This window comes from Carassius auratus, chromosome 27, assembly GCF_003368295.1.
Source record: "Carassius auratus strain Wakin chromosome 27, ASM336829v1, whole genome shotgun sequence".
Taxonomy (NCBI): domain Eukaryota; kingdom Metazoa; phylum Chordata; class Actinopteri; order Cypriniformes; family Cyprinidae; genus Carassius; species Carassius auratus.
This window is the reverse complement of record NC_039269.1, coordinates 2,191,594-2,208,707: the sequence shown is the minus strand read 5'-3', so window position 1 is coordinate 2,208,707 and position 17,114 is coordinate 2,191,594. Positions and strand designations below refer to the sequence as shown.

The 17,114-nt window shown below is 36.9% G+C and overlaps 1 protein-coding gene across 2 annotated transcripts in view; it reads right to left on the bottom strand.

Annotated features, from left to right (window-relative positions):
• The window catches only part of LOC113045053 (unconventional myosin-X-like), a 39,869-nt gene extending 23,800 nt beyond the window's left edge, over positions 1–16,069 (bottom strand). Inside the window, exons 1-3 of one of the 2 annotated variants that reach the window (XM_026205178.1) lie at positions 15,619–16,069; positions 4,923–5,021; positions 3,065–3,223 (exon numbers count right to left, since the gene is read on the bottom strand). In XM_026205178.1, the coding sequence (XP_026060963.1) occupies positions 3,065–3,223; positions 4,923–5,021; positions 15,619–15,639 (279 nt within the window). In that variant the 5' untranslated portion in view covers positions 15,640–16,069. The remainder of the gene's footprint in view (positions 1–3,064; positions 3,224–4,922; positions 5,022–15,618) is intronic. The other variant, XM_026205179.1, reaches the window with a different exon arrangement.
• Positions 16,070–17,114: the final 1,045 nt, after the last annotated feature.

Genomic DNA, 17,114 nt, shown 5'->3' with positions numbered 1-17,114 from the left:
GCACTCTGAGGGGCTTAATTGGGGGTGAACGTCATCTGTATCACTCTGTTGTTGTTGGGTTCAGTCCAGTGGTGCTACCAATATCTTCATAGTTAAGAATTCATAAAGCAGACCACAGTCACAGTAAGTTAAAAGATGCAGTTTTTAGAAAGCATATTTAATATGCTGTTCCACATGCACAGACAGAAGCAGACATGATATTGCTGTCTAGAAAGACAGCTGAGAGTGACAGCTATGCATAGTGATGCACAATAAACTCTCACACACATACCCTCTCAATGTTAAGCCGAGTGTGTAGAGTAAGAGTTGAAACATGACCTGACTCAACCGAAGCAGAACTATTTCCTGCTACACACTCGCACTACAGCGAAAGAGAGAGGCTGCAAACAAAATAGAGAGAGCAATACTATGAAAAAGAGGTAAACCTCACATGCAAAAGACATTTTCTGGATCACCAGCCCCCCTGTGTGTGTATACGTGTTTGATGTGGGAAGCTGGCCTAGTATTTTCAGTCCAAATGTAAGGCAAAAAAAGTCCACAGCTGTTTATAATCAGAGAAGGAGGGAGAGAGAAAGAGAGAAACGTCTTTGTGTTTTAAATGCTGTGGAATCGGATCTCAGCTAGACACACACATTCCACAAGACTACCCCCAAACACACACACACACACTCAACCAGACGCTTTTATTTTCCTCACAACTTGTGTTTTTTATAATGGCATTGAGGATTGCTGTTTATTTGTACTGAGTCTAATCACCTCAGGCTTGGTATTAAGTAAATAAACTCCTCTGTGACTTTAAGCATTGATTTTTAATATATACATTTAAGTTGAAGAAGAAACAGACAGACATTATACAGACCACCAAAAACTAACCACACACACCACACACAAATAACACCCTAATTCGTTCTGATTGCTCCCATATGTCACCAATTAGCATATCAGTTTAGCAGATCTGTGGCGGCTGCGCTAATTAGCCAATGAATTCATTAGATTCACAAATGTGGAATTACAATTGTGGTTTTATGTGATTTTCAATGATGGAGAAAATGTGTTCAAATGTGATTTGGGTTTCTGGTGATTTCTGGTTTTGGCATCGAAATGTAAACCAATAAAACCACACACAAGCTATCAAAACGTGTAACTTGGGTTTTGTTTACAATGTCCATGATAAAGTTCTTCTTTTAAAAAATAACATAATGTAAATACAAAAATGACTGTTTATTTTATAATACGGATAATAAAATACATGTCTGATTTTAAAGCTAGCCCTAACCCTAAAACACACCTTATTGGCATTAGAGATTCACATTAAGGCATAATTTAGTCGTTTTAGCCCATAATGTGTGGGAAAAGGTTTCAGTCATGTCGAAACAGGAGGTGTGCATTTTCTCATGATAAGTGAGTAACTCTGACGTTAGTGTGATAACCATCGCATACCTGCAGACAACACCCACTCTCATAGGTGACTGGTTATTTCACACAGATCAAACGATCCAATCACATGGCATGTGATTATGTGACAGACAGACAGAGAGAAAGTGTGTGTGTGTGTGTTTGTGTGTGTGTTAGAAAGAGAGAGAGGCAAGCTGCCTCCTGCTCTATCACTTTATAATAATCATTAACTGAGCAAAAGAGGCTATTCCTATTACTTTATCTGTACATGTAGATGCAAGGGTTTTTATTATTATTCTCAGTATTAGTAGTAGTAGGTTGTGTAAAATATAAACATAAAAATACCAGTTAATGACTGTACCTCATTTGCAACATGTCTGACAAATAAAATATCCTTACAAATCAATGACAAGACGTATTAAAGGGATAGTTCACCCAAAAATGAAAATTTCCTCATGATTTACTCAACGGTCCCTTTAACATACAGTGTGTCATAACTTCATCCTGTAAGTCAGTGTCAGTGTATTGAAAATGTTTGAAATACAAAGGAACAGTTGCTCTCCCTAAACCCAAATGTTTTTTTTCTTCTTCTTCTGTGGAACATAAAAGACACATTTAGGAAAATCCTGGCCTTGCCACTATTTTGAAAATAATGAAAGTTAATGAGGGCTTGGGCTGTCAAGGGTTACAATGACAAATAAGAGCCATAAAAGTATTATAAAAATAGTCTTGTGTGCTATAAAGTCATATGAAGTCATATGATACAGCTGTGTGGGGAACAGAATGAAAGTCATTTTTCACTGAAAGTCCTGACATCCTCTCTAGCTCTTCTTGGCACATTCATGAGAAAACCAGTAATGTTCGATTTGTGAACAAATCACTCTTTTGAATCAGATGGTTTCAATGAATCGTTGATCTAGCCCTGCACTATTTTATGGTACTTTTATGGAGCATTTGCTTCCTATTTGAAGCATGACTGCCCCAGACCTTATTAAGTTCATTATATTGAAAAGCAACCAGTATATTCCATATTCAGGATGCTTATTAATTTTTGATCCACAGAAGAAAAAAAGTCAAACAGGTTTGAAATGATGACAATATTTTGGGTGAACTATCCCTTTAAATACAACTACAGAGAAGTGTAAACAGATGTTAACCAGACAGATGTTAAATCCCCTTAGATGCACACACAAACATTCACTATGTATTAATTGGACTTGATGCAGATGCTTGGAAATAAAGACTGAGAGTCAGCAGTAGCATGTTAACTCTGTTCCATGGAGACTGTCTGGAAATCTGGAACTGGACTAACTGCTTTTGGCACAGATCACATCCCGACAGTGCACACACAAACACACAGTTGAACCAGCCCCAAAGGACAACACAGAACACTGTTGTGAGGAAAGGCTCAAGAGGCAGTATAAAGAGAGAGCCAAAGGGAGAGAGACATGCAAGTAAGCAAATATATTATACTTTGACACATTAAAGAACAGAAAGCCATCCAGCCACCTGCACAGCAACCCTGTGTCCTTGACAACTGCGTCTTTCACCACAGCTGAAACATTCACACACTCGTAACACACACTCATTTGTAAAAATGCACTCTTAATGAATAACAAACAATGTTATATTGAGTGTTTGTGGGTGATTTTGCTGTGTGTTTACTCACATATATGCTCTTCTGTGTATAGCGGAGCTGCAGGTTGTGTAGAATGGCCCCGTCGTGTAGGTCCTGTAGGGTTGCCATGTCCTCGACCCCACTGATACTGCTGCTGTGCATTGGGTAAACCCTCTGCCTGCTCACGGCATTCTGTTTGTAAGTGTACACCTGAACAAAACACACATTTGCAACACATGTTAACAGTGTGTTGATCTTCCGTTCTCAGTATTTGTTTTCATTTTGTGTAATGATCACAAAAGCAACAAAAAAGAGAACAATATATAAAGAATGTCAAACACATTTTTTAAAGTTTATTATTATTGGTTACCACTCTAAAATCTGATTGGATGACCCACATTTAAAGACATTGTAAAATAGCTGAAGTATGCATTTCTTACATTCACTGTATACATTTATAATGGCACATAAACTGAATTCTATATTAATGCACATCAATGCTAGACCTCTGAAACTATACATTTCTTTTATCCCAGGCAACCACTTTAATAGATAGCTTTACTAGCTTCATGACTCATTGCATACTCTCTTCAATTCTCTGCTAAAAAAAAGCTTAAACCAGCTTAAAATGGTTTTTTGGTCTCAGCTGGTCACCTAGCCTGTTCAGGCTGGTCTGTTTGCCGGTTTTAGACTCCCTTCAACAGGTCAGACCTAGAAGACCAGCTTGACGACAAGCTAAACCAGCTGAGCACAAGTTTGTTCAGACTGGGAGATTGGTTTTATTTTTTCCAAATTCCGTTTTTTCCATTTTAATTTTTTCTTAGAATCTGTTTTATTAGTTAAATAATCTAACAAAAGAAATCAAAAAGCATGTCTAATTAATTGAAATAAATTTTAAAGCCCTATGTAATACTTTTTATTTTTTCACTCAAATTAAGATTTTTGTTGTTGTTGTGTATTTAATTTTTTTTTTGGTAAAACAATCCTGGTAAATAATTGTCCAGTTAAATATTCCTTAAAAATAATATTTTAATATTAATTTTATTAGAAGTAGTGCAAGTAATTATATTTCTGTCATGGTTTCTTCAAGTTAAACCAAACTTTCATTTTGACAGGTTGCTGTCAAGACCTTTAGTTTCTATTTGCATGTGGTATGACAATAACTTTTCTCAAAAGAAATGGTTAAAATGATAATGAAGTGATTCTTAGAGCAGCATGTACTCATATATTGAGGCAGCAGAGGCTAAAAACACTACAATTATCATGTGTGTTTTAGTATGTGTGTAGTAAACAAAACATCTGCACCATTCATTCACACAGAGACAGGCAGGATTCAAATTTAAATAGAATTTATGTCATTCTTTGTTATACAGTAAATCCATATTTGTCACTAGATTTCACAATTCCATCTGGGTTTTGCCTTTATTTTATTTCTTTACACCGTACAACTAAAACCAGTGCTTAAAAAACCCTAAAATGCTGAAATTAAACAGAAGGTGTTTATTGTTTTAATTAACTATACAGATCCTGATCTCATATGGAAGGTAACATACGGTCCACTGATTGTGCCGCAGACCAGAAACAGAAGCCAGAGACACAAGCAAGTTGCATGTGTTTGAATACACAAGCGAGAAGATGAGAAACAGACTCAAGAAACACACCTTAAAACACAAACACATCGTGCTCAGTTGAGAAACAGGCTTAACTGAGTTTCTGGTCATTTCTGTGTACCTGGTGCCTGGTTCCATGACAACAAAGCAGCCTGCTGGTCTCTTCCAAACAGAGAAGTGTGTGTTTGTGTAAAATGAGAGCACAACACCTGTTCAGCAGTGTGTTTTGATCAGAGGTGCACAGAGCAGATGTTAAGCCACTGTTTCTGTTTAATGCATACACCGCCACCCCCACTTACCTGGCCATAGTCTGTGTTAAAGACCACCACTCCACCAGAGCACGAGTCCACGGTACTGGGGACATAATGATCCTCCACCCAGAGCCACACTCGACAACCCTGTCAAACACATAAACGCTGGTTAGCAACATACTGAACAATAGTAGAAACTCAAACAACTGTTTGCAAAACCACACATTGGATGTAATTGTGGATTTTGAAATGAAATTATAAACTGCGTTTGAGAACATCCTGTGGTACAGAAAAATCACTAACAATTAGCAGCAACAATAAAATACAAACAACTGTTGTGTTAAAACTATGTGGTATTTGTAATTCTAGCTCTTGACATCTTGGTATTTGCAATTCTAGACTGTATTCTCACATGTGTCTCCTAAAGTTTCAGAATACATCTTATCTCAATAAACTCTCGCACTCTGCTCTTGTTTGGTTAGGTACCAAAGTTTGCAATCAAATTTAAGAGATTTCAACATAAACTCATATTTCTCATCAGTACTTTAAACTTTTTACTCGTCTCACATTTTAGAACAAATGTCTACTTCTCCGAAGGAAGACAGAGTTGAAACTTAGATGAAGGTAAGAACTTCAAGTCTCCTAAAAATGAAAGATCAACCTTTGAGCAATACCTTTTTCTGGAAGGCTCTACTCATTAGGTCAAAAAAGGTATAATTACCAATAACTGTACCTCATTAGACCAAATTCCTCCCTCTGTCTCTCATATGCCACACTGCCACACACACACACACACACACACACACACTATAAGTGTACATGCTGATGGAAGAAACACATGGTGATCTGAACAGGCATGACTGGCTGTGAGGCCCCACTGAAGCAGACACAGTTGAACTTTAACCCCATTCCCCACTTACATGCACACACACACACACACACACACACACACACACACACACACACACACACACACACACACTATCAGCACTGCATCAAACACTGCAGCATTGTGTTCAGTCCATTGCCACACTGCATTATGGATATTGCATTTGTATATACAAGTTCAAATGTACTAAATGTAGAATATTCCACTTATTTTTCCACATGGAAAACATCAGACCGAGACGATAAATCAAATAAAACATGAACACAACAAAGTGATTATGTTTGACCACAGTAAAAACAGCAACTTTTAACATGAATGTTTTAAATTAAGACTGTGGAATTTGAAAAATGACCGAAAGCCTTGTGAATCACGGTATTAGGATTTTTTTTTATTTTATTCAATTCAATTCATCGATTACCTGTCATTCTCTCTCTCGAGCACTTTACTAATGCAGTGGCATAAACTCAACAGTCCTTCATAGCTTAGAAGAACGGAAACACACACACACACACACACACACAGAACTGCTGAATGATCAGACTAAACTGCAACAGAACAGCTGTGCAGCTGGACACACACAGATGAACACTTTCTCCTAACCCAGCATAATATACAGAAACAGCTATAAGCATCTAAACCAATCTTAGATTGATTTCATTAGAAAGGGTGTCAAAACATTACTGTTTGTTTGATTAACACTGACTAATAGCATGAGTTTGGGTCTATCTTTTTAAATCTTCTTTTTTATGGCCTTCAATTAAAATATTATTTGACATACAGAATTTGGCAAGATGTGGACTTATTTCAATGCAACACTGTAAATAAAATCTTAAACTGATACAATTAATCAACAAATTAAGCAGTTCAATTATTAGTTAGCTGAAGCTGAAGTGTAAAGATTATTCGAATAAATATAATAAAAATCCACAATTTACTCTGACCTAAAAGGCCACAGTAACCACAGAAAAACTTAGCTTTGGTAAGACAAAGACAAAAGTCTGTAGAGGAAATGGACAATTTAAGTCATTTTCTCTCTGATTACTGTCACATGCATATCTTCATGGTTTCTAACAGCTAGTAGCTGTAAAAAGCAAATAGACACAAACTAGGAATGACAACAGAAAAATTAAGCAATAAAGAACGGGACATGATTTTATCAATGGGACTATTGTATTACATGTTGTGTTCATATAAAAGGAATCCGACGTTTAAAGATGACTGATTGTTTCTGGTAAGCAGCATGACACTGCTTGCAGTTGCAAAACAGATAATTTCGCATGAAGTGTTTTGCATATTTTCAAACAGTGTTTACTGTCTAAAAAAAATTAACACTGTAGTCGATTGACTCTAGATCCATATACATTTAAAACCTCAAAACTCAGAGTCAGTCCCATCAAGTTAGTGCATCTCTAACCCACATAAACAGGAAGCTGTTTTTCTCCCTAAACCAAGTTTATCTCAGGAATTCTGGGCGTCTAATCCAATTCACCATCTCTGCAGTAATCCAGGATGCACTGTCTGTGATACCGTCCGTTTCCCAACATTGGCTTGTGTTAATGTGTGTTGCTTCTCTCTAAATCACCTTAAGAAATGAATGTTAAGAAACTTTTGAATTGTTCATTGGTTTTTTAGTATGTGTGGATTTACTTGAAGGACAAAAATGCTCCTCTAGAAGTCTGCTAAATCTTACAAAACCTCACTTTGGGGACATCCAGAAATCCATCTGGTGGTTGAGGCATTAAACCTGAGTGAGTGTGTGTGTGTGTGTGTGTGTGTGTGTGTGTGTGTGTTTCCTTGACAGAAGCATATTTCGAGTTAAGCAGCTTTCACCATGTCTTGTGTTTATCTGCAAACATTATAAGATTACAACTGCTCAACAAGTTTATGACCGCAACACAAACATGCTGACACATTACGGTTTAAAATACTCAGAATATACCTAAATTATAATTATCTCTCTCTAGTCAAAACTATTTTTTAGATTATCACACTGATTTTTTTAAATGACACAAAAACCTTAATGTGTTTACAAGCACTTTTAATTTCAGCAATAACATTTCATGTAAATGCTTCAGTCCAACTGGAAAATGGCTAATCCAGTTTTTGCAAAGTTAGACCAACAGATCTAAAAATGTTTTAAAAATCCTTAAAATATTTAAATACTCATTATGTTGTTTGACTACACAAAAAATAAAAAAAGACTGTAGCTTGCAAAGAGAGAAAAGCAGAGAAACAGTGAGAAAAAAAGAAAGTCTAAGTATTAGGGGTGTAACGGTTCACAAAATTCACGGTTCGGTTCGATACGATACACTGATGTCACGGTTCGGTTCGGTTCGATACGTTTTAGATACAGCAAAATGTAAAAACATCTCAACTTTTCAGAATGCCGCAAGCGCACCGCGGGTCATGTGACAAGAACCAACCAATCAGCTTCATCCTTTCCCGTAACAACGTTGAGAGCTCAGCCAAGATCAAGTATAGGTCTCTGCAGGAAAGTAATGGGAGTTACAAGATCAAGGTGTTTTTATACCATGATATCTGATTGGTTGATGTAATAGTGACGTTAGGTTTAGGGGTGGGGTTGGGTAAGGGGGATCATTTAGATTGCATGATTCAGAAACACCCAGCTGTTTTAAACCACCCACATGGTGATAAACGCCCCCTTTTGCTCTGCAGAGACCTAAGTCTCGCCAAGATGAAGGATCAGCTGATCATAGTTGTATATGGATTGCAATTTTTAGAAATAAATTTAGTAGCAGAGCTACTGCAAGCGATTTTTAGAGCCGCAAATCCATTTATCCTTCGCTGAAATTTCCGCGTCTCATGGAGAGAGCGTCATTGTTGCTTAGCAAAGACAGACGCCTCATGAGCGCTTCTGCCCAAGCGCTTTGGAAAGGAGGAGAAAGACGCGCTTAGCGTTTTCCATGCGTTTTTAGGCACGATATGTGAACGGCCCCTAAGGCGCTCGCTCACTCAGCACGCGCTGAAGGCTCGTTGCAAAATGTCTAATGCATTTAACAGACCAGAAATATAAGATCCTAAAATAACCAACAGGTCTGGTGTTTGGGTTGGATTCCCTGTAAGCTATAGTGTCTAAATGCTGCAGGGATAGTTTGCTGCGTGCATGTTTCTCCTTTTTTTTCGTCTTTTCCCAGATAGTACTGACGCATATATCCCAGATATTCCCGCTGGTGTTTTTTTTTTTTTTTTTTTTGTATTCCCGCTGGTGTACCCTGTCATGTTGCAGATGCGACATACCGTTGTTTTTTTATCCACCACTCTCTTGCCATCACCATTATAGCTTAAAGGGAATCCAAAGTGCACCCAAACACCAGACCTGTTGGTTATTGGAGGATCTTCTCATTTCTAGTCTGTTAAACGCATTGGCTATTTTGCAACGAGCCTTCAGCGCGTACTGAGTGAGCGAGCGCCTGCTGAGTAGCCTAACATAAACATATAAGATGGTGTTTTTTTCTTCTTCGGGAGTGTCAGGGGCGTTGCCTGTTACGTTGTTTGGGTTATTGGGCTACCTTGTTGAACGCATATCATTATATTTCTCTTTTTTTTTTTTTTCAAATATAATTAATTAGTCCAACGAACCGTTCGGTATACATAATGCGTACCGCGTACCGAACCGAAAGCGTCGTACCGAACGGTTCAATACGAATACGCGTATCGTTACACCCCTACTAAGTATGTATATATTCAAAAGCTTGAGATCAGTATTTTTTTATGTTTTAACGTAAGACTGCATTTATTTTAATAAAAAGTAAAAACAGCAATATTTTTTTCTGTAATCGCAAAGCTGAATTTTCAGAAGCAATTACTCTGTGTCACAAAATCCTTTAGAAATATGCTGACTTGCTTCTAAAGAAACATTTATTATTATCAATTTTGGAAACAGTTGTGCTGCTTAACTATTTAGGGCAACTATGTGTATATTTTTCAAGATTCTTTGATGAGTATAAAGTCTTTATGGTCACTTTTGATCAATTTAATGGATCCTTGCTGTAAAAAAGTATTAATTTCTTCCAGAAAATTAAATTTTTGACCCCAAACTTTTTGAATGGTACAGTACATGTCTGTCAGGTTTTCTGGCCTTTATTCACTTCCTGTGCTAAAAAAAGATTGCTCAAGGGAATAACAGATTTAAACAGGTAGCAAGAATCCAACTAAAACATCACAGGCACAAAACTGATGCACAAAGACTCCCAAATCAAACGTCACTGACTCTTTATAATTTTGTTTCATGTTAAGATGAAAGAAAAACCTCACTTTGAAGTTAAAAAGTGCACTGTGTGCATGCATGTCTGAGTGTGTCCTTGTATTGTGTATCTAAACTCTTAAAATAATATCAGAGTTTTGGAGTGTGGTCAGGCTGGGCGGAGTAAAGGATGAAACAGACCAGAGTTACTCTGTAATCTCACTGCTGCTTACAGTGCATGTTCAGAGCTTACCACACACACACACACACACACACACACACACTTCTCCATTGCTCTTTTTCTCTCTCTTTCTTTCTCTCATTTGGCTGCAGGAAGTGAGGAATCAGATATCGTTTGGGTCAACAGGAAGGCAGGCCAGTGATGAAGGGCATTCCTGCATACTTTGGTTCTCTCATATGCAAGGCTTGGTGTTCAGACTCAGTCCGGTCTCCTAAACTTATAACCAAACTTATTTTACCAAGCAAACCCCTCTCAAAAACCCTCACATATACACTGCATTGCCGCCTGACCTACTTTTCCACAGCACTCTCATTTTCTCTCTCTCTCTCTCTCTGTCCTACAGTGAAAAATGTGTGTTTATACTTCACAACGAGAGTGAACGAGGGAAAGAGCGCTGTATAACCTCACACGGAACAAAGACAAAGACCATCTGCATGTATGTATGTATGTGTGTGTGTGTGTACTTTGCGCCAGGTCCTGGTTTAGAAGTCTCATAGATTGCAATTGTTAAGGATCATAAAAGGAAGTCCTCCTTGTTTTCTTCCTCTTTGTTTGGTAATTATAATGCTTTAGTCATTCGGGAACAAACAGACTAATTAAGCATTCAGGTTTTGCGTGTTAATTGACACGATTTAAGAATAAATGAATAGTTTGTATAAAAAGAAAATTCTGTCATCATGTACTCATCCCTCATTCTAACTTGTATGACTATCTCTACCATGGACCACAATAGGAGACTTTTTGGAATATGACCTGGTCAATGCTTTCCATGCACTTACAATAAATGGGGAACTGAATTTTTCTAAATTCAAAATGTCTGACTTTATGTGTCTTGTCGAGAAGATGTGCATCATATTTTAAACCTCAATTATCGAGTTAAACTCAAGATGATCGGGAAAAAAACAATTTTATTTTTGTCTATTTCTCATCAAAAGTCTATGGTATGACTTCGGAAGACTTGAACTTTTTGAATCTTGAAAGTTGGGTCCCAGTTCATTCAGGACCTAATTTGAAACCTTTTGTGTGTCAAAGAACAAGACATTAATAGAGCTTGGAAACAGGATGATGAGTAATTGTTTTTTTGGTGAACTATTTCTAACATAAACATGGGAAATTCACAAACAGATTTCTCTTTCAGTATTTGTCTTTATCAGCATAAGGGGTTTTTCTGTTCAGAGTTTCTGGTAAAGGACAGGTTTGAATAACTGCGCTGTGTAATCATTAAGCTACTCACAAGATTTAATGTGCGTGCGTGCGTGTGTGTGTGTGTGTGTAAGAAGAAGGATTACCTGACACCAAGCAGATGAAGAAACCCAAGGGGGTACATGACCAAATGTGTGTGAGGGAATACTGTTCCCACTTTGAGGTCAAGATTTTTAGTTCTCAAGTTAGTTAAAACTTGAAAAAATGTCAGTGAAAACTCTCAGTGAACAAAAAGCTTAAACATTTAATTCAAAATACATATATAACTCTAACTATATTACATATCATGTTTTATATTTTAAAAATAAAAATGTTAATTAAAACAGATCTGATATTAATTAAAAAAGATAGGTCTGTGGTACTTCCTATGTAAATATGTGTATATGTGAGTCTCATAGCTCCTGTACTCCAGGTGCTAAATAAGCTCCACCCCTTTGTGTGTTTTATTATGGTGTTCAATTTGATTTCAGCAAACCAAAACCTCTGTGTATTTGCTTAAATATTAAAAGCAATTTACTAGGAAAAATGATGACAGAGTTATAATCTAATTCTTAGTGCATGAGACTTCACGGTTGCACCCAAAACATCTCTGATCCTCTATAGGACTTTTGTTTCAGGGAAAAAGAATAACCTGGATTGTTTGTTCTCCCAGAATGACACTCCTCTGCACTAAAGCACAACTCTCAAACAGTACCTGCGACTCTGATTGGCCAGTTCACAGGAAAATAAAGAGCTTTACCTTTGAATAAGCTCCGCCTATATTGACTGCAGGGAGGCAATAGCCACAGCGACGCTGCTGTGCAAACACATCCATACACAAACACACCTAAAACAAAACGGACATGCAGGCCTGCCACCATAACTGCAAACAGAAATGTGTGCATGCATGTGCGTTCATGCTAAGACAAAAACACAAATCCCTGGAGAAAATGTCAGATCTGTATGTGGACTCTCTCTCTGTGAGGTTAGACATGCAGAAGAGTAGTATGTGAAACAGGAATCACCCTGTCTCTCCCTTGTTGAGGTCAGTCATGTAGAAGAGTCGTGTGTGAGACAGGCATTCACGAGCTCAGCTCTTCCCCACATTCTGCACGCATGTTTCAGCTGAATCTGTTTCCGCACACACAGCTATGTCTTTTTAAAGACTGCTCCTTTTGTCCAGAACCGTTTCACAGGCTAGATACGCAGCAGCAGGCAGATATTTGACACTATTGTGTAAAGCTGGTGCAGTTAGAGCCCACTGCTTTTTGTGCTTCCCTCTAAAACAATCTAAAAATCTCATATAAATACTGTTTCTGAGCCAGTGCAGGTGAGTATGTTTTATTAAGATTATATATTTTATAAGGGTGACGCCTTCACAGGTGAAAAGTGCAATCCTGAGGACTAATGATCCACCTCAAGCCAACATTAGAAACCTTCACTTGTGACTCATGTGGCGCTGGCTCAAGGGAGCGGCTCGTGCTACCGATCATCACCTCGCACTCATTTCACAATAAAGTCACAAGGGATGAATAATACTATTGTCTCATTTCCATCAACGTCAGTCCTGACAAGCATTACACAAAATCACCTTTTGGCAATACTCAATTTTCAAAATTCAATTGATTTCTATTTAAAATAATTTATGTATACAAAGTATTATTTAAAAAATGACTATATAAAATCTTCAAATGTAATTTTAAAATGAATTTAAAACGTATATTTAAACTTTTTAAAACTCAATGTCTGTTTATTTCTTCATGTAATTCACATCATGATCATACCATTTAAAAATATATATTATTAGTGTTGGGTAAGTTACTCTAAAAAAGCTACTAATAATTATATCTTCAACAGCGTGTTTAGATTAGTGTACTAATTACTCCCTCTTAAAAGTCAACCAACTGAACAATATATGAATAGACATGAAACAGTTCTCTTTTTTATTATAAAATAAATAATATAAAATAGCACAAATTATTTATGACCTGACCAAAGTATTTAAAGTAAAAAGTTTGAATTAAAAACATAAATTTGTATGTTAAATGTAGTACTGTTTTATATAGGATTGTTCTACAGTCCATACAGCATCAGAAATAACTAGTGCTGTCAAAATTAGCGCGTTAACGCATTCGATTAATTTGAAATATTTAACGCGTTAAAAAAAATAACGCAATTAACGCGGTTGCAGTTTTTTTTATTTCCAGTTGTGGCCTATGTGTGTTCAACGTGCAAAGAAATATGGATAAGACCAAGGAAGGACTTTTAGACGGAAAGTTTCAGTATAAAACTCTGCCGGATTACTCTTCAGTCTGCCACAAGAAACATTACTCTTCATTCAGTCTGCCACAAGAAACAGCAACATTAAAATCATGAACTCAAATGTCATTGTTTAAAAAACAAAAAAAACAATGACTGTAACAGTGCGTAAATCAGACCTTTCTGTAACGCTAACGTTAATAAGCTTAAACGAAAATAAACGAAATAATTGTGTAGCGGAGTATTTTTTGTACTTAGTGCCGCGAACTGTCAATCACCCCTGTACGCGTTGATCACTGTCCTTGCAGCTGCAGCAACTTGCGCTCTCTCTCTTCATCAAGCTTTAAAACAAAAAGGGGACAAAAAGATCATATTGTTTTTGTGCATAGGCTATAGATTAATTAGATAAATGAATATCTAAATTTGTGCCTTGCCGTCTACGGTATTTTTTTAGAACTTAGAAAAAAGATGCTGCAGCCAATGAGCAGCCAGCGGGGGCTGCAGGACGACTCAACCTCCGCAGACAGTTTTTAATGTTTATCACACAATAAATACTCAAGATTTTGCTTTAGTATAACTCACAACGAGTTTCACACACCTTCTCCGGCCACGTTGAGTTGTTGACACTTAACAGTGGGAAAAGCGACACATGCGCTATTCACTTTGTATAACTTAAGGGTGAATGGGTAATGTAGTTTCTGCTCTGGGTGGGATAAATTAGGAAGCTTGCATTGTGAAGTGCGCTCTGAAAATCGGCAGTGCAGGTGAAAGATTAAAACCTCTATTAAAACAGATGTCCAAATGAGCGTACCGGTACGCTACAAGCACGTTCTGGGCGCACGGAGAGGTGACGGTACGCTCAAGAGCTATATTTGGAAGTGGCGGTACTGAGTACCTGTGCATACTGGCCCACTTAAAGCACTGGCAATGACTATACTTTGGAATTTTTTGCAGTCCACTTAGAATTCAACATGGAAACCATTTTTGTCTATTATTGGCATTGATTGTTTTGAAATTCAAATGGTACTTACATGCCTGTGTTTTTATTTCTGTAATAAATATGGCTTTCAAGCCAACAGTTAATTTGGAGGATATTGATGGTTTATTGCAGGTATGTTGTTTACATGAGAAAATCTGTGTTACAAGTTAAACAAAAATTCCAATAAACAATCATATTTTGAATTTAAATAGATTATTTGTCTTGAGTTTACATTAATTATTTACATTTTACATTTACATATCCAAAAAGTTTCAGTCTTTTAATTGCGATTAATCGCGATTAATCGCGATTAATTTTAAAAAATTGTGCGATTAATTAGTTAATTTTTTTTAATCGATTGACAGCACTAGAAATAACTAATTACAGAAAATCTAAAAGTAATCCCTTACTTTAATTTTCAAGGGAAATTAAATTACAGTAATTAATTTGTATAATAAGTAATGTATTGCACCCAACACTGTGTATTATTATATTATATAATTATTATAATCTAATAAATACCTTTTTTTATATATATTTTTACTTACTTTTATATACTTTCTAATTCAGCAAGTGTACAGTGAACACTTCTAATAATAGCTATAAGATGCAGAGGAGGAAACAAGAATGAAAGGTAAGGAAATGCCTGTGAGCTCCACTGGGAATGACCTAAACCGTTCAGAACCGGGCCAGTGAGAGAGATGTGAGGGAGGGAGACACACACACACACACACACACACACACACACACACACACACACACACACAGACACTCACTCACACTCACTCACTCAGCGTGCGCTTACAGTCCTGAACATTAAACAAACTACATTGGCATCAAGCAATTGATCGCATAAATATAGCAATACAGAGAAATATTTAAAAAAATATATAGAAATATACAAGCGATTTGGTATTATATATCATATATTTTGTATTCTGGAACAAAATATATATCAACATGGAAATATTATTTTTATACCAAACTTACCTCGGTGAAAAAGTTATCCATTGTCCTTATGATTATGAGTCTCAGGGGTATTCATAGGAGTCAAGAAGCCCAACCATAAGTGCAACACAACAGAGTGAAAAGTGTCATGCAGCCCCACACTGCATCTCACTGATCTCTAGACCACTGAAGCCAGTTTGTTTCTCTCTCGCAAAGACGCGTCTTTGTTTCAGACCGTACAGATGTTGGATTCAAACTATCCTATGTCCCGCGGCCAGTCACGAGAGCAGGAAAAGGTTGAATCTTCCCCGAGCGCAGTGCCACCGGACTCGCGAGGCGCACCGTGAAAGGATATAAAGATGCGGCGCGAGGTCACTTTGTATGCCGGTGTGACACGCGCCTCGGGAAACAGCGAGGGCTTCGTCTCCTGCCAAGTTTGCAGTGACTCCGCTGAGTCGGCTCGCGGTCTGTTGACTCCGCCCCCCGCGCGGTTTGAATGGCAAAACTTCCAATAATCCCCAGCTGTAGCGCGCGCTCCTCCTGCTGTTCCCCTGGTGAGGTCGCGCTGTAAGATTATTTGTGTTGATTGTGGTTTAGAATTTATGGTTGATAAACGTACATGTAAAAAATCATTTAATAAACTTCTCAAATAACAATAAAAAATAATGAAAAACAAAATGTAAACAACAACGTACAAACCCGGCTCAACTACTAAAGTAGCCTAATTGAGAACCCACACTAGGTTATTTTACTATGTTCTTCTTATCTATCCATCTATCATCATAAAACTGGTGTCTTTCAGTATTAAACTGCCATCTAGTGTTTATTATATGACTAGCACGTGACTCCCACAGTCATGGGAAATGTGTGCGTGGTTGTAGGATGGAGTATGTTGTTTAAAAAGCTCAAAACTGTGCAGTTTTACAAAGCCTTTGTTATAATGCACAGGAGAAGAAAACAAACATTAGCCTGTAACCCTCCCTGTCCCTGATAAGATTGTTTTCCTAAATTAAGCTGATCTTTAGGCGAACAGACAAACAACACACTACATTTAATAAATTACTTAGGTTTATTTTCCACAGTGGGAGGATCAGGTCTTCAGATAAAATAATTAATCATGAAATATTTTTTTATTTTTATTTGATTATTTCATATCATCAGAGTATAAGAAAGGAAATAAAAAGGATGTATCAGTATTTTTTTATTTTATATAGCATAAGACAATTATTGTTACATATAATTATCTGTCATACAGTTGATAAATGACACTGCAGTTGACTAATGTGTCTGCTGTGTGCCATTTACATTTTTATGTCCAATTCAATTCAAGTTTATTTGTATAGCGTTTTTTACGATACAAATTGTTACAAAGCAACTTTACAGAAAATTACGTTTCTACAATATTTAGCTTATAAGTGGTGACTGTCAGTTTATGTGCATATGACAGGATTTTTTCAGAAAAATGAACACAAGACGTAGTCAGCCAGACGATGAACATTATTAACAGCAATTATTATATGATGCAATCACACTTGTAG